The 25,605-nt window shown below is 39.1% G+C and overlaps 3 protein-coding genes and 1 pseudogene across 5 annotated transcripts in view; 1 reads left to right on the forward strand and 3 right to left on the reverse strand.

Moving 5' to 3' along the window:
• Positions 1 to 24,402, reverse strand: part of LOC306873086 (high affinity choline transporter 1-like) — a gene marked incomplete at both ends in the record, with an annotated part of 376,914 nt that extends 352,512 nt beyond the window's left edge. The window contains one exon of the mRNA XM_079422111.1: positions 24,349 to 24,402. Within this exon, the coding sequence (XP_079278237.1) occupies positions 24,349 to 24,402 (54 nt within the window). The remainder of the gene's footprint in view (positions 1 to 24,348) is intronic.
• LOC306873082 (uncharacterized protein) lies at positions 46 to 14,915 on the reverse strand. 2 transcript variants are annotated; one of them, XM_079422099.1, is made up of 9 exons: positions 14,765 to 14,915; positions 13,839 to 13,984; positions 12,619 to 12,700; positions 12,332 to 12,467; positions 12,011 to 12,213; positions 5,604 to 5,740; positions 5,288 to 5,429; positions 1,314 to 5,103; positions 46 to 1,231 (listed from the first exon to the last, which is right to left on the reverse strand). In XM_079422099.1, the coding sequence occupies exons 1-9, from the start codon at positions 14,888 to 14,890 to the stop codon at positions 1,221 to 1,223; spliced, it is 4,773 nt and encodes a 1,590-aa protein (XP_079278225.1). In that variant the 5' UTR covers positions 14,891 to 14,915; the 3' UTR covers positions 46 to 1,220. The 2 variants fall into 2 exon arrangements, with proteins under 2 accessions (XP_079278225.1, XP_079278226.1); XM_079422100.1 differs by lacking the exons at positions 13,839 to 13,984; positions 14,765 to 14,915 and adding an exon at positions 13,036 to 13,177.
• Positions 16,392 to 17,016, forward strand: LOC306872246 (claudin-like protein ZF-A9; annotated as a pseudogene). Its single transcript has one exon. The product of its transcript is annotated as a claudin-like protein ZF-A9 (transcript).
• On the reverse strand, positions 19,475 to 20,590 carry LOC306873090 (5-hydroxytryptamine receptor 1F-like; the record flags this gene model as incomplete). Its single annotated transcript, XM_079422124.1, has 1 exon — positions 19,475 to 20,590. The coding sequence occupies one exon, from the start codon at positions 20,588 to 20,590 to the stop codon at positions 19,475 to 19,477; it is 1,116 nt and encodes a 371-aa protein (XP_079278250.1).
• Positions 24,403 to 25,605: the final 1,203 nt, after the last annotated feature.

The following is a 25,605-nucleotide window of genomic DNA, read 5'->3' on the forward strand; positions in this document are numbered from 1 at the left end:
ACAATATACAGCCGTTGTATCGTATACAATAAAACAACAAACAACTCTCCTTCAAATTTGTTTATTAATCAGGACAAAAAAAGCTCTTGATATATAAACCCAGTCACCCAATCCAACCATATACTATTTAAACTCTTCAAACATTTACAGAAGATACAAAAAAAATAAATAAGACAGTTACGGTTCATCAGCTATAAACATGCCTCTGTCTGAGACACAAATTAGTCCTCCCCTTACAATTTTCTTGAATTTAAAGAGAAGTCATTTAGAATATGTCATGACAATGTTCAATGAGGCTTTGTGGCACATATACACTCCTCCATTAACAGGAGAATCTGCAGTCTTAAAGACTAGGCCTTTCCAGCAGCACCAGTTATAGGCCGACAGTTCTTTAAGCTTTCTCAACCGAAGTCAAAGTCCTTCATTTAAAGACTTTATGTCTCTAATTCTTCCCAAGTGTCCACTGACTTAAACATAAGCAAGTTAATAACATTTGCAAAATATGCAATTAGTAACAATTTACAAAGGTTCACATATTAAGTCTTTTAAAAAATAATAAAAACATATTTAGAGTGTGCTTGCAATACTTAGAGTGGCCTACGAGTTTGCATCCAGTAATTCAGCTCATAAAGCACAATGTAACACTGGTAAATACCTGACCCATTGTCTCAAAACAGCCAAGTTAAACCTTTCATTAACCACCACTTAGCACAACATTTTGTGCTTTCTAGAGCAGGTATTTACCCTGAACAGAAAGACAGACCAACTCGTCTTGTAGTGTCATGGTCCTTGATGGCATCTCATATCCAGGAATTGAAAAGACAAGCAAAAAAATGAGAGACCAGGTTAAGCTCTGTGACAGGAAGTGAGGGAGAGAGTCAAAAGCATCTGTTGTGCATTTTATAGAAAGAAGAACTTATTCATTTTCTAGCAAATGTGACAATCAAGTAAAAAAAAAAGTCCCAAGTCTCAAAAGGCTTTGAAAAAAAAAATGACAATGTCAGATTTTTTTTTTTAAAGAAGAATTAAAAGACCTTCGCTCTAAAATAAAGCAGCAGACCGGTATAGAAGACTACGAGGGACAATTTATTTCCCATGTAGTTCTCAAACTAGATCCATTTCGAGATGCTGACAAAGATGTTAAGCAAACACGTAAGAACGCTGATTGCCCACAGCAGCATTTAGCAATGTTCTCAGTACAGAGGCTTGCTTCTCCAAATTCACGAGGCACCTGTTGAAAACAAAAACAAAGTATTCAACAACAAAAATTAAATAAACGTGAGATTCATAAAAAAAAAAAAAAAGGTACTTACTTTCATCATCCGAATCAAAACCAAAAAGGGATGTGCATTTATCCTTATGTGTCTGCAGCTCTTCTTCACTGTTGAAAGACTGAAAGCATCGAGAGCAGCGCTGCTTGGTAGGCAGATTTTCTGGCTTTGACACAGAGCCTAATAAGTTTGAGCCCACCTGGGGTTCCTTCCAGCGTTTTGGCATGCTAATGTAAGACTCATCCAGATAGGCTGAGGGAAGAGGTCGAATGAATTTAGTTACAGGTTTTCCTAAAACCGTTGGTTCCTGCTCTTTAATGACTGGATCTGAAGGTTTGGAATGAACTTTGTCACCCTCGCTATGCCCATTAACAAGGCTATGGTTTTTGCTACTGTAGTTTACAGAACCTTTATTGAGGACCAAAGGTTTTCCATCATCATCTTGATTTGCAGGACCCTTTGAATTGGCTGCACCCAGAATTTGTTGACTGACTGAAGAATTTGCTTGTGCCTCCATATTATCTTCCTGGCTTCGAGGGGCTCCGTGCCCTGTTGGTTCAGATTCTTTGGGGAATGAATTTTTTCCCGAATTTGTATCGGGTCGATAATGTGTTTTCTCATGCTTATACAGGAGCATACTGCTCTCAACTTGCATAGAGCAGCCAGGAAAGCAGCACATCGCTTTCAAGGGATGATGGCCTGACATGTGTTCACTAAGCTCCATACGTGTTTGGTACCTTTCCTTGCAGCCGTAATGGTTGCATGGGAACTTCAGCTCACCTCTGTGGCATATCACATGGTCAAAAAAATGCTGAGGGTTGAATATCTTTCTGCAACAGAAAAGACATTTTTCCTTTCCAAAGTTGAAAAAGAACACAAGCGCCTTCTTGTCACCATGGTGGTGAGACAGCACATGTGAAAGGACAAGGATTGACTTTGCACTAAATGTGCATATCTCCACAGGGCATCTGACTTGCGTAGATGCTCCAGTTCTTTTTCCCTGGAATGGTGTGGAAGGCTGTTTGGGTTTTGGGGGAGTCCCATTCTTATGCCCCATTGGATTCATTTCCTTAAATTCAGTCTTACTGTCTTTGGGTTCCTGATTCTCAGAACTGCCTTCCGGACTGTTTATTTTCCTCTTCTTTACATCTTCTCCACCGTCTTTTTGATCTCCATGAGTAATCTTCTTTTTCAGCCCAGAGTCCAGCATTTTATTTTTTCTTTTCAATTTTGTTTTGCTCTTGTCTTTTGTCACTTCTACATTCTCAGATTCAGTCTTGACATTGACTTTCTGACTTTCTACACTCTCAGTTTTCACTTTGCTGTCCTGTGGTAATGATGTCTGAACCTTTCCATCAAGGGTATTTTTCTCAGGCTCACTCTTCACTTTTCTTTTCTTTCTGATTACTCCATTTACCCTATGAGCCAAGTTGCCCTTGGTATCTGAATGGTTGTCATCTGGGGTTAGTGTTTGCATAGTCTTTGCTCTCTTCCTTTCTAGTCCCATTCTGAAAAACTTTTTGTTCTCATCTGTGGACCGAGATCTCTTTGCTAACACACGTTTTCTCTTCATCTTGCAAACTTTCTCCTTTTGTTCTTCCGATGTACTTGGGGGATCTGAATTCTTAACTAACCTTGCCCGCAATCTCACCTTAGGCTCTGAACTTTGCCCTTCCCTGTGCAAATCTGTAATGTTCAAAGTACAGTTTAACCTCATTTTGATGTTTCTAAATCTATTCTTCATGGCCGGATTCACACGTTTAAACAGTCTTGTCTGGGAACGTCGCAAGGTGCTCTCAGTGGCATTCTCACAAATATTTTCATTAATAAGCCCATTAGACTTTTTCAGCTCTTGAATATGCACTTTAAAATGGACTGACGGGCTGCGCCCATGAGTGTAGCATTTGTGACAGAACATGCACTTTCTGTCAATCCGATGATGCCACATTGCATGCCGCAGAATGTATTGGTATTTGGTTTCTTTATTGCAAAGGCTGCAGTTAACTGAAAGCTGGCAACTTGCATCACTTGGGGGAATAAGGTCAGGCACTAGACCATCAACAGCTGCGTGCATTTCCGGTGATGTCTCCTCAGGTCTTGGTGACAGTGCTGGCATCTCCATGCTCTCATGCTCAATTTTACAAGAAGTGGCAATCTCGCTTTCATTCAAAGTAGTGACTGTAGCATTAGGGAGCATCGTCACTTCAGTGAGAACTGGAGGAGCATCCTCATGAAGATCTGTGACATTTTCTGGTGTACTTTCAGGTATAGGAATGGCATCAGCTGTGGTAAGAATAGTCACTTCTGGTGGAAGATCAACAGTAGTATTTTCTGGAGGACTAATAGGACTGTAAGGACCATAGTCTGGATATTTGGTGTTTGCATCTTGGGGACTTGATAACTCATTAACTTTTGGATGTTCAATGAATTCTTTAACTGGCTCAAGAATGGCTTCAGCAGGAGTGGATGTTTCCTCATTTGTAACTAGGACTGGTGTAGCCTTGATTTCCACAGCATTTTTATCCTGTGCAGCAGCTTCAAGGCGTTCTGCCGGTTCACACTGTTGCTCAGCAGACTGTCGTTCTTGTTTGGATTCATTATGGTCCACCTTAACTTCATCTTTGGGTAAACTGTTGACTGATATTCCTTCTAATTCAACTGGTCTTGAATATGTGTGGAATTTACGAACCATAGAAAGGCCTTGCTCTTGGAAAACAATCTCCTCCCTCACCTTTAAGTCCTTTTTCCTACATGGATTAGATTCTGCTGATAGTAACTCGATAAGAGATGTAGCTCTGTCAGGCCATTTCAAATTATCTTCTGAAGCAATTTTGTCAGTACTGCTTTTAGTCATATGAGGGGTCTCCATGGAAAACAGTGAGGCCTGGACATCAGAAGAGAGGTCAACTTCATTATCAGGGTAGGAAAATGTCATTGTAATTTCACTTAATGGCACCTCAACTGAAATATCCTTTAAAAGATTTGACTGCTTTGGTTTCCTTCCTGGTTTCTTGTCTTGCTGAGGTTCACCGTTTTCTGCTTGGGCAGCCAACTGGTCCAAAAGCCATTGTGGTTTCCTTCCCTTGCGCTTCAGAGTGTTCATCTCTGTCTGCCGCGAAAGGTGTCTCTGGCGTCTACTATTAAGTTGCCTGGCATGATTCTTTGCTGAGTCCAATTGCCTAAATGAACGTCGAATGGTACAGGCCTCTGAATCTTTTACAAGCCGTGTCCCTGGCTTCCTCCCCCGCCTTTTGCCTGGAGTTTTGGAGGATGTTTCCCCTGAGGCAGAATTAACCCAAGTTTTCACTGACTCCCCTTCCTGTTTTTTTCGATTGGTATGTTTCTCTGCTTTACTGATAGTCCCATATGTGTTTTCTGCATAACACTGACAACATCCTTTCACACAGCAGCTTGGCATCCACTTGTCCCTCTGCATGATTTCACATAAAGCTGCTTTACCAACTTTATCATTCATTAGCTTCAGACAGTTTGTTTCAATGTTGAGAAGGCTCCAGAACTCCGGGTCAAAGTGCAGGTCTTTTTTCAGGATCTGGAGAACCTCAAAGCGTACACTGTTACCCACAAGACTGCTGTCTGCATGGTACTCTTGATCAGGGTGAGTATATAGGAGGAACACGTTCTTGTATGACTCAACAGTTCTCTCTAGGAAGAAAACTAGCAGTGCACAAGCCCTACAGACATCAAGGTCATTAGGGAGCAGGTATGCAATTGTTTTGTAGATAAGAGACTTGGTGACTGGATCATTCCTAACGTCAGTCTGCAAGGCTCGTGCACAAAGCTCCACACAAAACCCCAGGCCATCTTTTCCAAACTGAAAAAATAAAACCACAAATTTTATTGCTGTGGTCATTTCAATAAAAAAACACTTAAAAAGAACATTTCATAAAAACTATTGTACTATAAATATTATAGTACAAATATAAATAATAAATGTGTGTTCAGTTCGATTTGTGTCTGTCTACAATTACGTTTAATACAATGACAAAATATCTTACCTCTGCCAAAATCACCTTCATAAATGGGAAAATCGCTTTAATGTTGGTGGATGACAGGATCATTATTTTGCATTCCTCTAGGAAGCCCTGCTTGGAGAGGTTCAATCGCAGGTAGAGTCTGCTCCATATGAAGACCAAATCCCTTTATGGAGAAAAAAAAAAAAAAAGTGAAATAAGACTGTGATCCTCTGCGGCTTCAGTACTATCTTCTGGTCAGGCTGTTACGATGATTGTGTAAAAATATTGAATGCTACAAAGAGGGGCAATACACTGAACAATTCCCCTTGTAAATGTTCATAGAGCACGAGAGACCCACCAAAGGTAATACATTTCTCCAATTTGGAGCTTTTGAGATAGGAAGCCTTTACTCATCATCAAAACAGTCTCATCTTTCTCTTCATTCTCCATCATGCAGAGTATCTCTGCAGCATCCTTCCCATCGATGTCTGCCATCTTTAGAAAAGAAAACAATAGTGTGATCTATGACATTGTTCATCATATTCCAATATTTTAAAACAATATATTGCAATATAATCCAACAGATTAAAACAAAATTATTTGGACATTTTTAATATCTTTTTAAGACCACTAAACAGAACAAACCACGTAAATGTAAGCCAAGTCAACCTAATGTGATATTGTATAGTTTGAGGTTATTTAAAGCTCCAGGTTTATTTATTTATTTACACATATATATATATATATATATATATATATATATATATATATATATATATATATATATATAAAAAACACACTGCTGTCCTACACAAGAACAGACTATAATGTGATATTGTATAGTTTGCATGACAATCACCCCACTGCAGTGCCACTAAATTAAGGATTCCTCCTCATAACAAGGATAAACACAGGGAATGTTTTTAAAAGATGGAGAAATTTGATGGAATGTCTGGGTTTCAACTGTTACAGAGTTTCTCCTCAACAGGTAAGCTAAACTTTGTTAAAAGCATTCCTAATATGTTGGATGTTTCATTGAAAGTAGCCTAGTTTTAACTGCTGAGACATGCCTTCACCTTTAAAGATCCGTAAAAGCTGTGTTTGTGATGTCTGAGTTGGGGCACTTAATAAGCCAAAGGCACAAATGAACAAGTTGTGGAATTTTTTTTGAATATCTATTTTTTAGATAAATGCTGGTAATTCGGTTTTGCTTTCCCCAGCAGCTCAACATCCAATTTAAATGTCTTGCTTCTGTGGAAAATATAATTAACTTTTGTCCATTTACAGAGTCAACTGCATTAGAATATTGAGAGAAACGTGAATACATGAGAGAAGAGACGGCCTCTATCCTGCTTGTGTCCCACAGCCCTCTAAATTTCTAGATATTACATTTCTGCTTTCCATGTTCAAGGACTTTGTATTTTGATGCGCTTTTAAAGTCTGAATCACATCAAAAGTGTCATTTGTACATCAACCGCTAACTGCTGTGGTCGGCCCCTTTACTAGAACAGTAGTTTTAAAAAAAAGCCACCGTCACAGCCCTAATATTGCATTATTTTACAGTAAAATACTTATTTTGCATGAGACAAATGCATGTGCTTTTCTTTATGTGGACTTTAAGAGGCCAAATTGACACTGGCCCTCTTTGCACATAAATTTATTTATTTTTTTAATTGTACTAAATTTTTAATAAATGTTCTACCTTACACCTCACCGTTTCAGCCCAGCAAACGTTCACTGACTATGTGCAGAGTTCTAGACTTTCAAGAATGCTACCATTATTAATCAATGAAGCCAACACTGCACAATAAGTCTCTTATTTACACCACATCTATGCTTCGTTAATTATAAATGAGGCATTCCAGTCTTCTGCACCAATCGTTTGCAGTGCAGGTTACACAGTCCAGATACTGCAAAAAAGCAGGACGAAAATGTTTTAATTATATAATATACAACTATTCATACAACTTGCAATCCCTCTTTTTTTTATATATTTAACTTAAGCTCAATGGAAAAAGACGCACTTGCCATGGACACCAAAAAAAAAAAAAGGCTCTCATCCTTTTTTACTTTTTTTGATGAAAAATATCAGCGATATATAGGGTTGGGTACCGTTCAGTGGCAGCTGGCCAATAGAGGGCGCCGCCCTCCCTGAACCACACACACAAAATAATAATTATATAAATTATTTAAATGTATATTTGTATGATGTGATATATTAGAAAATCTTCTGTGAAAAATATGTTTTCACCATCACCATATGACCTCTCTGCCTGTCAGCATGTCTCAATTTCAGCTGAGGAAAGATCAAGAAATCGCCCACAGGAGGCGAGTCTTTGTAGAATTTAGTCAAATGCTGATTCAAGATGTGACAAAATTTAGCCAATCAGCGTCCTCAAATCTTAATTGAAATGGGCGATTTTTCTGTCGCCCCAAGCTGCTAAAATCAAGGCTGGTCTGTAGTGGTGCAATTTTCAATTACGTGACAATGGCGGACTCAGGTGTTAGTAATTCCAGACACGAACCTAACTCTGTACAATCTCTACTCCAATGTCCGTTTGAGAGGAGAACTTGGCAGAAAAACTGAAGGTAAAGGAGCTGGGTCCAGATCAGCCTGACCTCTTAATCAGACAGCAGACAAGTGAAAAAGGGAAGTACAACATGCAAAGCTACTCTTCCCGTTGGTACACCAAAAAGGCCTGGCTATGTGGATGAGTCTCTGCTAATGCCTTATTTTTTTTCCGTGCTTGCTGTTTAAAGCAACTGGGGCAGATCCAGCATGGACATTTGCGGGAGTGAGAGATATGAAGCACCTGTCCGAGAAACTAAGAAAACACGAGAACACCAGGGCACACATGGATAATTCCGTCAAACTAGCCATTTTGGGAAGAGTAAACATCGCTACTCAGTTAGACGACGGCCACAGGATTGCGATAAGAAAACGCAACGAGGAGGTGGATAAAAAGCAGGTATATTTTATCCAAGATAATTTATTGTGTTAAGTTTTGTGGGGCTTTTGAGTTGGCCTTGCGTGGGCCCGATGAGACCAACTCGTCAGACAACCCTGCATTTTTAGGGGTTTAGTGGATTTTGTTGCCTCGCTAGACAATGTGCTAGAGGAGCACCTTAAGACAGCAATCGTTTTTAAGGGCATATCAAAGACGGTACAATACGAGCTGTTGGACTCCATGCTATCAGTGGTAAAGGATTACATTCTGGAGGAAGTAACTGCCGCTGATTTCATCGCCATTCAAGTTGACGAGACGACTGACATTTTCACCCGCTGTCAGCTGGTGCTTGTGCTACGTTACATCGATTCCAATGGTAACATCCAAGAGCGCTTGGAGTTCTTTACCATCCAGAATGCAAACGCCGACTCCATTGCTACAGCACTTCTGGACAGTCTAAGTACCATTCTACCAAATGGACAAAAAAACAAAGCAATTGCCCAAACTTATGACGGGGCTACTGTGATGAGAGGAAGCACCGGCAGCATAAGATAATGGACGTCTGCAAAAATGCTCACTACGTTCACTGCTACGTGCATCAGCTGAACCTCATCATGCAGCAGGACACACATCCCCAGAATCGGCACTTTTTTTTCTGACCTTGGTGGATTTTCTGCCGCCTTCTCCAGGTCACCCAAGCGAATCGCCGTGCTTGACCAAGTGGTTGCGCACAGACTTCCCAGGGCCTCTATAACACGGTGGAACTTCCAAAGTCGTGCTGTAAACACTGTGTACGAACACAAGGATGACCTTTTAAAATGTTTTCAGATCATCAAAGACTCAGGGAACTTTGATTCCTCAACTGTCAGAGAGTCAGGGGGTTTTGTGAGGATGCTTGAAGACGAGGCTTTCTGTTTTTTCCTGGCATTGTTTCACAAGATCATGCCAAATGTAGACATGCTATTCAACCAGCTGCAGAAGAGGAACATCGACCCTGTCTACATTAAAGCAGCTGTCCAGGGATTCACAAACAACATTCTAGCAATCAGGTAAATACCCTTTACTATTGGCTGATAAAGCTGTTGTTGTTGGAAAGATTTGTTGTCTGTGAAGTCTTTAATTGTGCCTTGCCATCAAAATGAATGATTGCCATAGAGCACATCTATTTATTTTAATTATTATTTATTAACATCTTTTGGACCAGGGACCTAATTCCCTTTCTGTGTGGGGACAATGCATCATCTGACCAGCAGCAAGTGACCGAGGACACTGGTTTAGGGAGTTTAGGGTTGGCAGTGGTGCAGTTCCTCTGTACCAGTTTTTCATTGAGAACAATCTTCAAAGTACTTTCACAGAGACTGTCAGTCTTCTCAAGATCATAATCACCACGCCTATGACAACAGCAGAGTCAGAGAGATGCTTTTCTACTTTGAAGAGGATCAAAACTTTCCTAAGAAATACAATGACCCAGGATCGCCTTAATGCTCTGACAATGCTTTCTATTGAGAAGAAACTGGTCAAAGACATTCCTGACTTCATTCCTTGAAAGTAGTTGAGAAGTTTGTCAATCAGAAGGAGAGAAAAGCAACATTCCTGTACAAAGTAGTAAAAAAAAAAAAAAAAAAAAAAAAAAAAAAAAAAAAAAAAAAAAAAAGACAATGCAGGTTTTTTTTCACCACATTGATGTACAAGAGTACATGTTATCCTCAGATTTGTATCAGTCATGGAAGTATCCAAGATTTAACTAAATCAGTCATGGAAGTATCCAAAATTTAACTAAAAATCAGTCATGAAAGTATCCAAAATTGATAAATTGGGAAAAAATTGAGACTGGTAAATAACTGATCGGAGATGACTTAATGAATAAACAAGTAACTTTTTGTTAACTTTGTCTGCATTGCAATAAATCATATTGCTTTGATTTATTGTGAATTTATTGTGAACACAGCCCCACCTCAATTTTTTCACCAGCCGCCACCGGTACAGTTCACATTTTAAACCGGTACGGTACCTGAAATTCTGTACCAGTACTCAACGGTACCTTTTTTCGGTACTTTACTCTCTGCGTAATAACAAAAACATTTCAGAGAAAAAATAAGTCCCAAACTCTCAATTTCAAAATTTTGAACAATAGGGCCCTACAATTTTTTTTTTTTCTTCCAGAAATTCTAGTGCGTTTTATTTTTTCTGATAATCAAACAAAGGCATTTATTTACTTTTAATCAAATGAAAATGAAACCCTTTTATTTTTTTGGCAAACAAACAGAGGTTTACTGTTAAAATTAATACATGGTAGAAAAATTGTGTAAATATTCCTTTTAAAAAGTTTTAATAATAATTGTATTTTTTCTACAATTAAGTGGTTAATGTGGTTGTAATAAAACAATTAAGTGATCAAAATAATTATTTAAATTTGACAGTAAATGGAATATATAAAGATGTACATTATACTGTACAAAAGTAATACAAGAATAATATATTTCTGTTACATGTTAAACCGCACTTATTTTGACAGGTTGCCATGAAGTTTCTGTGTATACAGTATATGATGCCAGTTTTCTCAAATAAAATGGTAAAATTCTCATGAAGTGACTCACAAGCCTGTAAGTTCATGTCATATGTAGTGAGATGCAAAGGCCAAAAATCACCACAAGTTCACGTGTGCTTCAGTATTTGTGTAGTAAACAAAACCACGTCTCCGTCATTCATACATACCGAGGCTAACGGAACATACAGAATTCATATTTAAACCGTCTTTTTGCATTTTAATATTCACATACACTAGTTCATATCGCGATTCGAATTAAGTGACAGACCTTTTATTCATCCAAAAATTCCATGGCATATGAATTCCGTGTCATTCCGCGCTATAGAGTAAATTCCGTTTTTATGAATGGACTCATAAAACCATATGACCCTAGAAATGTAAGCACACTTCAGAACATTTCGGTTTGCCTTGTGTGTTGTGTTTTAAAGAGTTGCAGTGGTGACATCATGTCACAGCTTCTCTCTCTCTCTCTGTCTCTTGTATGCGCCCAAATGCGTTCTCAGGTTCCTAGCCATATCGGCTTACAAAATCGCAACTTTTCATTTTCCGTCAATCTTCGTACACGATGTAACTACAGAAGAGTCAAGTTTTAAATAGGAAAAATATCAAAACTCTTTGGTCATTTTTGAGCGCGATGCTAACGGTCTAATCAGATTCAATGATCTACGCTAAGCTACGCTAAAAGTGCTACTGCCAGAATAATCAGCTGAATGGATTAGAAAACGGGAAAACTCAACTGTTTAACTCGTGTGGAGTTGGAAAATGAGCCTATTTTCAAAAAAAGTGGAGTGTTCCTTTAACCTGATCAAGATCATCTCCGAATTGAGTTTCTATATTTCTCTTAATATTTTGAAAGAATAACGCAGTAGCAGCACATCTCATGGGTTCAACTGGATAGACTAACAAAACATTCAAATGCAACAATGATACTTACATTATCACCGCATCTCGTGCGCTACTAATAAGGCTCCCCTAAGCACACCTAACATTCGATTGCACCGTTTTTGCATTCAAATTTTTATTTTAAATTCGGCTAATATAAATTTTTTAGTCACAATCTCCTCACCACACGAAGGCACCGCACTCATTTCAGCGGTGTTCATATGTGCTGTCTGCTTGTCACACATATCACGTGCCATTACATGAAACCTGCGTGTATATCAGACATTTTTCTAGCGTTATCAATGAAGGTGTACCGTCGATAAATAATGATACCGTTTTAGTGCCCAGGTCTTGGTGTAGCTATTACTTAAATAACTTCTCGCTCACCTCCTTGTTCAAGTGCTCAAGAAGAGAAGCCCTCCAAAGGCAGATGAGGTAGGCTTGCTTGAAATAGAGATGCCTCCCTACAACAGAGTGCCGGATACATCTCCTTGTCAGTGCCAACGCCTCCGGAAGCCTCTCACATGCCACCAGATAACGCACACGTAGCTCAAAGAAAATGGATACTTCTGAGTTCAGATATTTGTCCACTGTGAACAAAAACAATAAATAAGAGTCATATAATAATCAATTCCTTTAACGGTTCAGGAAACGCATATAGTTCATTTGTTGAGACTCTGTTTTTAAACAAAAGCTTGATTGACTGACCTTCTTCTTGTGGTAGTTCTGAATCCTTGAGAATGGCCTGAAGAACAGGGTTTGCCCAAGGACCGCCATCTTTCATAATATGTCTAACCTGCAGAAGGTAAACATTCTGGTGGCTTACCAGGCTCGCATAGCAATCCTAGAATAGAACAGAAAGACCATTTTAAAACATCAAATCATATACATGGAAACATATGAGTAACACATCACGATAAGCCCTCAAAGTCCAGTAAGCAGAATTCAACATGATGCTTCCCCCAAGAATAATAGGATTGAGGTAATGCAGTTACCTGGAATGAGTCTAGAATGTCTTTTAAAGGATGCTCGATGAATTCATCTTTTCCAAAGAACAACAGCAGTTCGAAGATACTCCTGTAAATAACAAAAAAGTTATTCTGTAATTATTTACTTTTACAACCTCTTGCTCCAATAGATTACACTGTAACCCTTTTAGCGACTTTTATAACTTCCAGTGGATTTAGGTCCTATTCAGACAGGAGGATTAGTTGTATATTAGGAGGTGGGCAAAGATGATTTGGAATGTACATTGCATTCGCTGTCTTTTTGAATTACTATTGTCAACTCAACCTCAGCAATTTTAACACACACTGTTTACCCATGAATTGAGAATTAACTTTACAGACATCCAGATATCAAAACTGGCATATAACAATTGCTTATAGGCATATTACAGTAACCTTGCTAACCTTGAGTCGTGGCCTAATGGTTAGAGAGTCGGATTCGTAATCCAAAGGTTGCGGGTTCAAGTCTCGGGCTGGCAGGGATTGTAGGTGGGGGGATTGAATGTACAGCGCTCTCTCCACCCTCAATACCATGACTGAGGTGCCCTTGCGCAAGGCACTGAACCCCCAACTGCTCCCCATGGCGCCTCAGTATAAATGGCTGCCCACTGCTCCGGGTGTGTGTTCACTGTGTGTGTGTGTTCACTGCTGTGCGTGTGCACTTTGGATGGGTTAATTGCAGAGCACAAATTCCGAGTATGGGTCACGTCACATTTATAGGCTTGTTATACTACTGGTAATGAGGGACAATACCAGTACCACACAGTATTAACCTATTTTTCATTAGCATTCAGTATTACATTTGACTGTATGACGCAGTAAGATATTTCAAGTCACTTTTACAGACAGTTTTTAACTGTCTGGGGGTTTGTTAGACTGGTCGGTTACAACACCTCTGTTTAAACGCTAAAGAAATTAGTCACCCCGCACATCCCTATTCCAATCCTGTATGACTTTCTTCTGTGAAAAAAAAAAAAGATATTTTGAGAAATGCCTCCGTGTTTTGTTTTCTTTTTTGGTAAACTATGTCTGTTTGGCAAACAACATTCTTCAAAATATCAAATATCAATAATAAAGTCACACGGGTTTATGACATGAGGGGGAGTCAATGGCGACAGTCTGGTGACTTAAATGTGTGCTCTACTTCCTACAAGTTTTACAGCATTTTTAAGTAAGATTTAATGACAAAAGCAGAAGTATATACTCACAGGGCCAGACTACTCAGAGTGTAGCGTACATGCTCACACTCTGGAGGGAATGATGCCACACTATGGACAAAACAGCACAGGGCACTCTGCAACACCTGGAGCTGGGGAAGAGGCACTTGCCATCGTCCGGTTTGCTCCACCACCAACTAGAAAAAAAGAAGAGACAATTAATAGAAAAAGAAAATATTGACAGAATATATTACGCTCCCAAAGCCAGAAAACACTGCTGTCAAGCGACTTTTGATGTTTGTTTATAGTCATGGAAGTCACTAGCACTTAATGGCAGTACATGAACTTACTGATACAAATTAGGTAACGTCAATCAAACTTTCGTAAACCACTATAAGAGAGTTTACTTTTACAGAAAGGAGGATGGATTCATTAACTATGAAAAGCTGCTTAGTAACCGCTGAAACTAACCAGCCTTTGCAGAGCCTGGCTAATAAGACATCAACTATTGCTAACATTGACAGCATCGAGTTATTCTATCATTTAACACCCTATAGTCGTGTATAAGGATTTATCGAAGTCGGCTGGTCCGTTTTCTGTTTCACAAGATCGCTGGCAAATAAAATCTGATGAAGTGTGCATAAGCTGATCTTTCGCAGCCTGCTTGTTTTGGAATGCAACTTGGGAATGCTAACCGTTAGCCACATTCCAGGCTAATGGAGCTAACAGAAAGAAAGTGACAGCCCGAGTTTCACAAATCGTGATTAAAAATGAACTCTCGGACTATTGAGATATACTCCTACAGTATTTTGAAGACAGCCGTAGTTAATGAGGTAAAATACAGTGTGATTTGGGCTCACGGTGGCTGTACACTGGGGGAGGGGAATCTGCTGACATGCTGCTAACACTGGTTAGCAAATCTCTGTTTGCTTTTTATATAAAGCTTGCAAACGCTTTCGTCCAGCCTGTCACCTTACCTCACAGAATCTTTCACAGTACGTCTTACTCTGGAGTCCGCGTTCGTCGCTTGCACTAGTGTTCAACAAAGTCTCCAGTTCTTTCTTAAACCTGTCTAACTCCAGTTCACTCTCTTCTTCCGCCATACTGCTTGTCTAAACCAGCGCGTACAACAGAGACCACGACTGTTACCGTGAAGCTAAGAACCGCCCATCGGAACCATCTGATTGGTCAGATTCCCTTTTTGTGATTGGACGATGACCATTCAATCAAATGGTGGTCCCGGCGTAGGTTCATCCTGAGCATTTTATTGGTTGGTCTGGAATATTAATATTTTATCGGTCTCGAACATCCCAAAAACAAATAAGTTGTCAAATCACATTAATTGTGTTCTTAATGAACTAAGTTTTCCCAGCAGGCGCACTTCGGTCTTCTTGTTTTATGCCTCCAGCACGTTTAAAATCACTCATCACTCAATCACTCATCTTGCCCTTTTGATTAAATAAAAGAATAATCGAATAAACTGGTAATTAAATCTGTTTTTGTTATGTGTAACCCGATAATGAGTAATGATTATCAGCCTTATCAGTACAGCTTCATTGATTAATAATCAGCCAATCACTGATGGATAGTCATTAAGTGAAGTGAAGTGACATTCAGCCAAGTATGGTGACCCATACTCGGAATTCGTGCTCTGCATTTAACCCATCCAACGTGCACACACACAGCAGTGAACACACACACACCGTGAACATACACCCGGAGCAGTAGGCAGCCATTTATGCTGCAGCGCCCGGGGAACAGTTGGGGGTTCGGTGCAAGGGCACCTCAGTCGTGGTATTGAGGGTGGAGAGAGAGAGCGCTGTACATTCACTCCCCCCACCTACAATTCCTGCCGGCCCGAGACTCGAACCCGCAACCTTTGGATTACGAGTCCAACTCTCTGACCATTAGGCCACGACTTCCACGAGTAACAGCAGAGAACAGCATCTTCAAGCCACTGGAGCAATTTAAAAGTGAATAGAGCACAAGGCCTTTGCTGTTGGCATGACAAATCTTTTAAAAGAGTTCTGATTTCTTGCACATAAGTACATTTTATTTGGTTTTGCTTCATGACTTTGTGGAAACCCTTGTGCTTGGACTGGTGTGGGTGTAGTTGCAAGCTCATACATTACATTTGTCACACATATCACGTGCCATTACATGGTTACATTTTCACACACATCCACATACAAATTTAATTGATTTTTCAGAAATTGCATTGCCTGATCTAAAATATGAAACCCCAATGTTTTAGGAGTTTTAGGACACATGCTTATTCGGTAAGGTTGTTTTTTTGGGGGGGTTTGTGTAGGCTATTCAACTGAAAATGATTAACAGTTGAAAACATCAGAAAACATCAGAAACTTGGGGAAATAATCAAATGTAATGTTACTTCAAACTAATAGAAATAAGTACTAATTACGTTTTAGATGGGGTAACCTTCCCAACACTGCTTTCAAAACTATTTAGCTTCCTTTTGACTCCACTTCATATTGTTTTACAAAAACATTGCCTTTTGGCTCCATTAATTTTCAGAGACCGTTACCTGCATACTTTCCTCAAGTTTATTGGTTTCTCACTTTCCTTTTTTTATTTTTTGCAGACATGTCTACCAGCTTACAGCTCCTTGGAACTACGCTTGGCATTCTCGGCTGGCTGGGCATCATCATATCATGTGCCCTTCCTCTCTGGCGCGTGACAGCTTTTATTGGAACCAACATTGTGATGGCGCAGATTATGTGGGAAGGGCTGTGAATGAGCTGTGTGGTGCAGAGCACTGGCCAAATGTGATGTGTATGATTCCATGCTGGCTCTTTCTCAAGACCTACAGGCCTCTCGAGCAATCCTTATCATTGCTTCCCTTGTTGGTTTGATCGCAATATTTGCCAGTTTTGCAGGTTGTAAATGTACTAACTGCTTGCCAGACGGTTTCTCAAAGGTGCGGGTTGCTGTAGCAGGAGGGGCCTTCTTTGTCACTGCAGGGGTCTTGGGTTTGGTGCCATCTAGTTGGACTGCCCATCAGGTAACTGGGGACTTTTACAATCCTCTAGTGGCCCATGCTCAGAAGAGGGAGTTGGGAGCAGCCATCTTTATCTGTTGGGGGGCAGCGGTTCTCATGCTGATTGGTGGAGGACTCCTTTGCAGCTCTTGCCCAAAAGGAAGAATGTCCGGTGGGGGTCGGTATATGGCAGCTCCTCAAAATGGAAGGGAGCGCTTGGACTATGTGTGACTGCAGGATGTTTGACTATTCTGAGAACTGATTTGTGGATGGGTTTTTAAGCGTCTGTGTGTGGTATTTATTTTGTGATGGGAATTTCAACCTGTTGCAGAACTGCTGTCAGTTGAGCTAATAAAATACAATTGTTATCCAACAGAGGGCAGTATTACTTCTATAGTGACCTATTTAATTGGGATAAATTATGGCATTGATAAATTTGACGACACGCCAGTATTCTGAGTTGCATCTCTTTTTCATTTTCAGAAATGAATGAAACTGGCACACACCATAGATGCCTGGGCAAGGCAAAACATTAACGCTGTCGTCTCTGTGGCAATTTGTCTATGCCACATGACAAAGTGATTTAAATGTGTTTTTTAACTAAAGGAGAAGGTATAACTTCCAGCTCAGGAGGAAGAGAAACTCAAGGTTTTTAATGTTTTCCATCATTGTTTACAAACACTGTGATGGCATAAATTAATAACTTTCGTCTTCTAATTAGACCCCAAATATAGCTCATTTCGAAGTGAATTCTGAGTTGAAGATTAGTCGGTCAACTGTGACCATTTATGTGTTTCCAAACAAAAGCTGTTCATGCAGCGATCTGACTTCCATCCAGATAGAACTGCCTCTTGCCTTTCTCTCGGGATCCGTTTTTTGCATTGGAGGTTCCCCCTGGGAGAAGAGCTGTGACTGCCATCTTTGCTTGTGGGTGCTCCGCGCCCAGATTTTTCTTGAACCTAATCCCAAGAGCCACTGCTTCCATTTGGCTGATGCTGCCTTCAAGTGCACCTGGAAAACTTGCACCTTTGAGTGAAATTCATTACACGCCACCCATTCAAGATGGAAACAAAAAAAGTTTTTAACTCAAATAGCTACATCTGAATTCAAAAGTTTGAAAATGTATATACTTATTAAAAGCACGTATGCATATTATATAGTATCAAAACTAAATGTTACATGAAAGTTGAATGATTAACTTTGCACTTGTTTAACTTTTATACAAATGACAAATACAGCATGTGTACAATCAATTTGTGAAATGCTTTCCTTTTTTAATGATATACATTATACTGCAGTCAACATTTGAGGTGGATCAAAAAAGTTAATCAAAGTTGCCCAAAGACAAGAAAGCTTTTGGGTTTTAGGACAACTTTGAAAGGTTTTGATCCACTTCAAATGTTGACTAGTGTATAATAGCATCTATAGTATAAATTAGTGTTTCCAGAACGTTTCAAATCGTCACACCTTTTCCAACACAACTCTGTAGCTTGTGTATAATTTAGAATTACTAGTTTCCAACCCACAAATACAGCTTTGTTCAGTCATCAGAACTCTTAATTACGATATTTCCAACTCCACTTGATCACATAATCACTCTGGAGCAAGAGGAAAATGACATTGTGACAAAACACGAACTTGCAATCTAAAGCCCTTCACTACAGCTGCACTGTGAAGGCATTCACACTTTTAAAGGGATAGCTCACCCCAAAATGAGAATTCTGTCATTAATTACTCACCCACATGGTATTCCAAACTTGTAAGACCTTTGTTTATCTTCAGAACACAAATTAAGATATTTTTCATGAAATCGAGTGCTTTCTGACCCATCATAGACGGCAACACAACTTCTCGTTTAAGGTAGTAGGGACATCTTTAAAATAGTCCATGTGACATCAGTGGTTCAACCTTAATGTTACAAAGCGGAATAGAAGAAATTGTTGAATGAAGCTTTGTTTTCTTTGCACACAATAAGTATTCTTGTAGCTTCAGAAATTTACGGTTGAACCTCTGATGTCAGATGGACTATTTTACCGATGTCCTTACTACCTTTCTGGGCCTTGAACATGTCAGTTGTGTTGCAGTCTATGCAGGGTCAGAAAGCTCTTGGATTTCATCAAACATATCTTAAATTGTGTCCCGAAGGTCTTTTACAGGTTTGGAATGACATGAGGGTCAGAATTTAAATTGTGTGAACTATTCCAAAAATCGCTCACTGACAAAACATTTAAATGTAAATACACTAAAATACTGAATATTATACAGTACGTTTTAAAAAAAAAAATTGTCAGTATACACAGCAACTTTTTAATGGCTGTTAATGAAGAAAAAATATTTTGGGATCTAGATGGTGTAGTTACAATATATCAGTAGGGGCAACTGGACCATGCTAACCAACTTTTCCCCTTTGGTGGAGTCAATTTACATAACATTTGTGCATCAGACACTTTTTAATTTTATATAAAATCCTCCATTTAAAAAATACTGAAATCTTTAAGTGGAGCAAATGAGTTGTTTTTTACATGCACTCATGTCCCAAAGCTCTATATAAACAATATACAGATGAAAAGTCTCTGAAAGATGTGATATTCTTGCAGAAGTCCAGTGATTTACAGTATGACAGGATTGTCATTGTTATTTGCAAGTTTTGTCCCTTAAAACCACATTTTTCTTTCCCTCCCAGTCAGTCTCACAGGATATTGCTGCAGCAGAGGGGCATAAGTTTTTTAAATGCTTTCTTAAAGTCCTCATTAAAGATGGTGTATATTAGCGGATTGATGAGGGAATTGAGGTACCCAAGCCAGGTGAGGAAATCTGCGAGCACAGCAGAAGTGCTGCAGTTCGGGCAAATATTCACAATCACCTCCTTCAGGAAGAACGGCAACCAACAAATCACGAAGGCTCCCAGGATTAGTCCTAACGTAAAAGCCGCCCGTCTCTCCCTGGCCCCTGGGTTCCTGCGGACCTTGATGAGATTACCTGATGAAGAAGTAATACGCACCCTTTCCCCATCTGTCGACGGATCGGAAAATGACTTCTCGGCTGGGCAGAATGTTTCAGGACTGAGGGCGATATCTTTATCGGAGCTCATTCCAGGAAGCATGACGCTGCTCACTGTCTGTTTGACTAATCGGCTGCTCCCTCGACGGTTACGCAGCGTCTCTGCCGCCTTGTAGATCTTGTAGTAAAGAACCAAAATGAGGGTTAGTGGAATATAGAATGCTCCGAAAGTGGAGTAGACAGTGAAAGCCACATGGTCATGCTCAATCAAGCAGTCCATGACTTCCCTCTCCCCGTCTTTGTGTTCCACAGGGAATTTCCTCCACACCAAAGGCGGTAGAGACACCAGCACAGACAGTGTCCACAGGGCCAAAATGGTTATGACTGCTCTTTTATATGTGCGTTTCTGGGAATAGGCCACGGCATCGGTAATGGCACGATATCGATCAAGCGCAATGGCGGCTAGGTGTAAAATTGAGCAAGTGCAGCATGTAACGTCGACACCCAACCAAAGGTGACACACGATCGGACCGAGAACCCACGTCTCTTCTGCTATGTACACAATGCTGATGGGCATCACCAGAACAGCTACCAGAAGGTCCGTCACAGCTAGAGAGCAGATGAGGTAATTGGCTGGTTGGTGGAGTTTGCGGGTGATCAGGATAGCAGTGATGACCAGGGAGTTGATGGTGGTGGTCGCCACAGCCAGGAAGGAGAGAGTCAGGGAGAGGAGGATCTTACTGGGACTCATCTTGCTGGCCAGAACATCAGAGAGACCCACTGATGAGCAGTTGATGGGGTCCATGGTGAAAGTAAGGTTGTGGCCTGTAAGGGATGGATAAAGAAAAAGTATGAGCAAAACTAATTTCCTTCGGCAAAAGAAAACACATTGACTTTGCAATTTACATTGATATCATGAAGTGTGAAATAAATAAAAAAATACCAACACAAGTCTTAAATCAGTCAAACCATGACACAACTAGACAATGTGTGTAATATAACCTCATTATTTTAGTAGGTATTTCTTTAATTTATTTCCCATGTTTATTTTTATAAAGGAGTCTAGCAAACAGATATCAAAACATAGATAATAGTAAAACTTACATGGAAACATGCCTTTATTATTTATTAATTCAATAAATTTTTATATTATCTACAATAATATTGTTACCAGATATGCATGTCATCAATCCTGCATATAAATCTCTTTGATTTTCCAACTGTTTCCCCCTTTTTTTTAACAGCAACTATATGCAATATAATATGGGGAGCTAGTCTTTATAATTTATTTTCAATTGTTTTATTGTTAAAACTTTGTTCCAGACCTTTAATCTTAAACTATGAAATCTTAAACTAATAAAAATATGAATTACTACATTAAAAAAAAAAAAACAAAAAAAAAAAAATCGCATTTGCTTCAAGAATAAACAAATAATTTCAACATTCTTAGAGTGAAAATTTAATCAATTTTTGATATATTACAACTATCTTGGAATTTCTATTTCAAAAATGTTAAAAATGACATTAAAGGGATAGTTCACCCAAAAATGAAAATTCTGTCATTAATTACTCACCCACCTTCATGTTTCAAAGACCTTCATTAATCTTCAGAACACAAATTTAGATATTTTTGATGAAATCTGAAAGCTTTCTGACCCTGCACAGACAGCAAGGGAACTACCATGTTCAAGGTCCAGAAACGTAGTAAGGACATTGTTAAAATAGTCCATGTGTTCTGAAGAAGAACAAAGGTCTTAAGCCCTATTCGGATGGGACTAGTTTTCTAAACTACGTTTGAGTTTCGATTCTTATCACCTGACGTCTGCGATTTTCATGTATCAATTCGGACGGGACATCTCTGTGTTTATTACAGAGGTGGGAGGGGCTGTTTTGGACATCTGGGCGTTTCAGAGATCACGCGCTCTGTATGCATGCATTGCGTATAGTCATTCGGATTGATTACCATAATCACACAAATACCATGGTGAAGCTAAATGGCAAAACAATGTTAATGTGTGGTTACGTTTACTTTTTTTTTGGTTAATTTTACCTGACGCTGATATTAAAATAGCCAGTCTTAACAGTGATCGGAGCGTGATCTGACTCTTGATTTTATTATTGTCTTTTTTTTAATCATTTATTTCTTTGCCGGGAGGAAAATATATCAAATGTGCACACGGTAAGAGCATTGGCCAAAACACACAAGGAAGCACGTTGTGAAAAAAAAATAAATAAATAAAATAAATAAATGAACCGGCAATCACAGACAGATAGAGTTTGCTGAAAAACAGTGGGTAATTTGCTCTGGAATTATTACAGAGGTCGTGTGAGAAAAACAGACGTGGCAGATTCGGACGGGATTAAAATCACCAAGTACGTCTGTGAAACAAATTTCTCTATCGACCCCCTGTAAAACTAGTCCCGTCCGAATAGGGCTTTACACGACTGGAATGACAGGAGGGTGCAATTAAAAAGACAGAATTTTCATTTTTAGGTGAACTTAAGAAAAAAGACAGAATTCTTCTGTGATATTCACTGTTGGACATTGTTAGTGGACAAATTACAGAATCTACTGAATGCTCTAGTGGCCATTCCGGAGGAAACCCCAGTATTTTTGAGGTACGTCCATTTCAAATGTAAACTCCAGCAGTTGCTCTATTTGATTTAGACTTAGTTCACACTGCAGGCTAAAGTGGCCCAAATCAGACTTTTTTTGCCAAAATGTGACCCATATCTGATTTTCTTATGACAGTCTGAACAGCACAAATCCGGACTCTTTCATATGTGGTTCTAAATCGGATACATAGTCGATGTTTTGCAATGCGACTTCAGTCTGAACGGCCATGTGGCATTTCATGTGATTTTTACGTCATTGAAATGCGACAGACATCACAATTCTGTGCTGGAGGAGGCGGGAAGATTAAAAATCATAATGGCAGACAATATATAGACAATAATATAACTTCGTTATTTAGGCTCCGATTGCACATTAACTTAAAAATGACTAAACACACGCTAACATGAGCAGCATCCATTTTTATTTCCGCAAACACAGTGCGCTGCGTCTGACGTCACGTCTTCTTCTGCGAATGCGGGTCACTTCAGGGCTATATTCGGTTCACACATGAGACTGATGGCAGTCGCATTTAAAATGACAATGTGAACAGAAAATAAAAAAAATAAAAAAATCAGATTTCAGCAAAAATCCGATCTGAGCATTAAGACCTGCAGTGTGAACTAAGCCACAGTTTGCTATGCAGTTCTCAAGGTGGCAATTTTGTTTGCTCGCCCTCTTGTCCAAATTTACCACCTTATATAAGCACAAGATGGTTTTCATCATTACACGGCATGTTTAAAAATATGCCGGGTACATTACTTAAAGGTACTTATCACTTTTTAGTTTTCTGTTTGGGGTAATAGGATTTATGCTTATGCATGCCAAGCCAGATGAAAGCATTTTAAAGTGTTTACTATTTGCGTCACTGCTGGTGAAGCTGTAATCTGGCCTGGCAGTAAGATGCTGACAACACATTAGAGAAGTTGGTGCCGCCCTGTCAATCTAATATGCTCCACACAAGTTTTGGTGATTCATTTTTCACAGTGCAGTGGAAACACACCAGTGAGCACATTGACTGCTCACAAAAAAACTGGGAATAGATGGCCAACCCTGTCTTTCTCAATGCTAAGCCATGCTAGTCAGTGTGATCCTAAGATCATCCCAGGTAGCTGTTTTCTCCTGCCAGCCATTTCTCATTTCCTACAGTTGATTAGAACAGGATCAGACTGTCTGTTTAAACACTATTAGCACTCTGCCCTCTAATGATATTTTTAAGATTAGCACTATAAATACAGCTTTACATTGCTTAAAGGTAGTAAGCTGCCTTGCGGTCTGTTTTTGTCCTTATAAAGAATAAAGTCACCAATTTAAAAAACTTTTCATAGACACCAGCTTTATACATCATACAGGAAGCACTCCTCACACAGCATGCATAAAAACCTTGATTCAAAATTGATTCTGAAAGACTCTGGTATTAGCATGTTGCTAAGCTAACACTGTGATAAGGTTGCTTTCACACTTGATTCAAAAACTGAGTTCAACAGGGTTCACACTGTATTTTTTGGGTCTGAACTGTATGTTTGCAGTAGCTTTGGACATGTCATGTATATGTATGCAACCTAAAACCTGCCAATACATCTTGATAAGATATGTGTTTTTCAGGGCTGATGCCGAATATTACAGATCAAGTAGACAGATAACTGATATTTTGAGCTGGTATTCTGCATATGTCTGGTAGATGAAAATTTATGTCAAAATTAATGATAACAAAAGACAAACTCTTTAAATGCTTTTAAATTATTTTATCGGCAAACCGTTTTTTTGAAAATGACTGCTACCGATAACCATAAAAATATTTAATATTGGCGCTGATAATCAGTTGTCCCCTTATATTATATATAGGGTTGCAACAAGTTGGAAAATTTCTAGTAAATTTGGGAAACTTTCCGGGAATTTTTGGAAAGTTACTGGAAATTTTCCACCCCTTTGCAACTGTAATTTTATACACACACACACACACACACACACGTTGGTTTTTGTGGTTTATGGGGACTCTCCATAAGCGTAATGGTTTTTATACTGAACAAACTGTGTGTGCTATTGCCCTACACCAACCCTACACCTAAACTTAGCCCTCACAGGAGACTTTGTGCATTTTTAGATTTTCAAAAAAACACCATTTAGTATGTTTTTTAAGCCTTTTGAATTACGGGGACATAGGCAGTGTCCTCATAAACCACCTTCATATTGTAATACCTCTGTCATACCCATGTCATTATACAAATTTGTGTCCTCATAAACCATATAAACATGCACGCACACACACACACACACACACACTAAACAATTGTTATGCTTCCGTAAATGAAACACAAAGACGATGAACAATGCAAATAGTTTTTAGGATGGACAGGCAGGATGCACATGTAGTGATAAAGGCTGTGTTCGAAATGGCATACTTGCTTACTGCCCAGTACACAGTGCATACTGCCTACTATTTTAAAAGAATAGTGTGTGAAACGGTATACAATAAGCAACAAATGTTTCAGAGTAGTATGCTTAATTGTCACATGACAAACACAAACATTAATTCAGCACAGCTGTCAAGGTTGTTACCTTACAAACAAATGTGCTAACTATTCTTTTTACAAAGGCTTGTTAATAAGGCTTCATATTAGTAAACAATGCTATATTGCCCAGTTGAACTCATTTCATAAATTTAGAACTTTACATATTGGACAGAACTGAATCAACACTGAGCTGTCTTTAACTGAAAAAGCAATATTTTTAGCAGTTATGCTAATTGGGAAAAGTGATAACTTCTAGTTACACAGTGCAAATAATGATAGATTCTGTTTACACTAAAATAGCAGCATTTTCTTTAGCAACAGGTGTGTAAATAGTCGTTAGGTGACATTTTTACTTCAGTAGTACATTATAAAAGAGTATGCAATAACATATTGAGTGTAAATTATCAAATTTGATTTGATGAACGCCTCTTTATTGGGACAAAAACCTACCTACAGCTAAGCACACTGTATTATTAATGAGGCATTTAATCTCCACTTTTCAAATATTTACTTAATTTTTTATTGAATGTAAATGCCTTTCTGATCTGGTATGTGATGGGAAAAGGAGTTGCACGAGTTTGACAAAAGCCGGAATCGAACTCGGATCGCTCGCATCAACAGCACACATCTCACGTCCTTTACTCTCTGCACCACTGATTCTTTTGCAGTGCTGTTTATCGCAGCCAGGCATTG

Source organism: Barbus barbus, assembly GCF_936440315.1.
Source record: "Barbus barbus genome assembly, chromosome: 7".
In the NCBI taxonomy this organism is placed as follows: Eukaryota; Metazoa; Chordata; class Actinopteri; order Cypriniformes; family Cyprinidae; genus Barbus; species Barbus barbus.

What these genes read in the sequence shown, in the direction of transcription:
- LOC306873082 (XM_079422099.1), bottom strand. Translation starts at nt 14,890, where the DNA reads ATGGCGGAAGAAGAGAGTGAACTGGAGTTAGACAGGTTTAAGAAAGAA. An exon ending in AGAACTACCACAAGAAGAAG is followed by an intron (nt 12,214 to 12,331) that starts GTCAGTCAATCA and finishes TTTTGTTCACAG; the next exon opens with TGGACAAATATCTGAACTCA. An exon ending in TGAAGGTGATTTTGGCAGAG is followed by an intron (nt 5,104 to 5,287) that starts GTAAGATATTTT and finishes TTATTTTTTCAG; the next exon opens with TTTGGAAAAGATGGCCTGGG.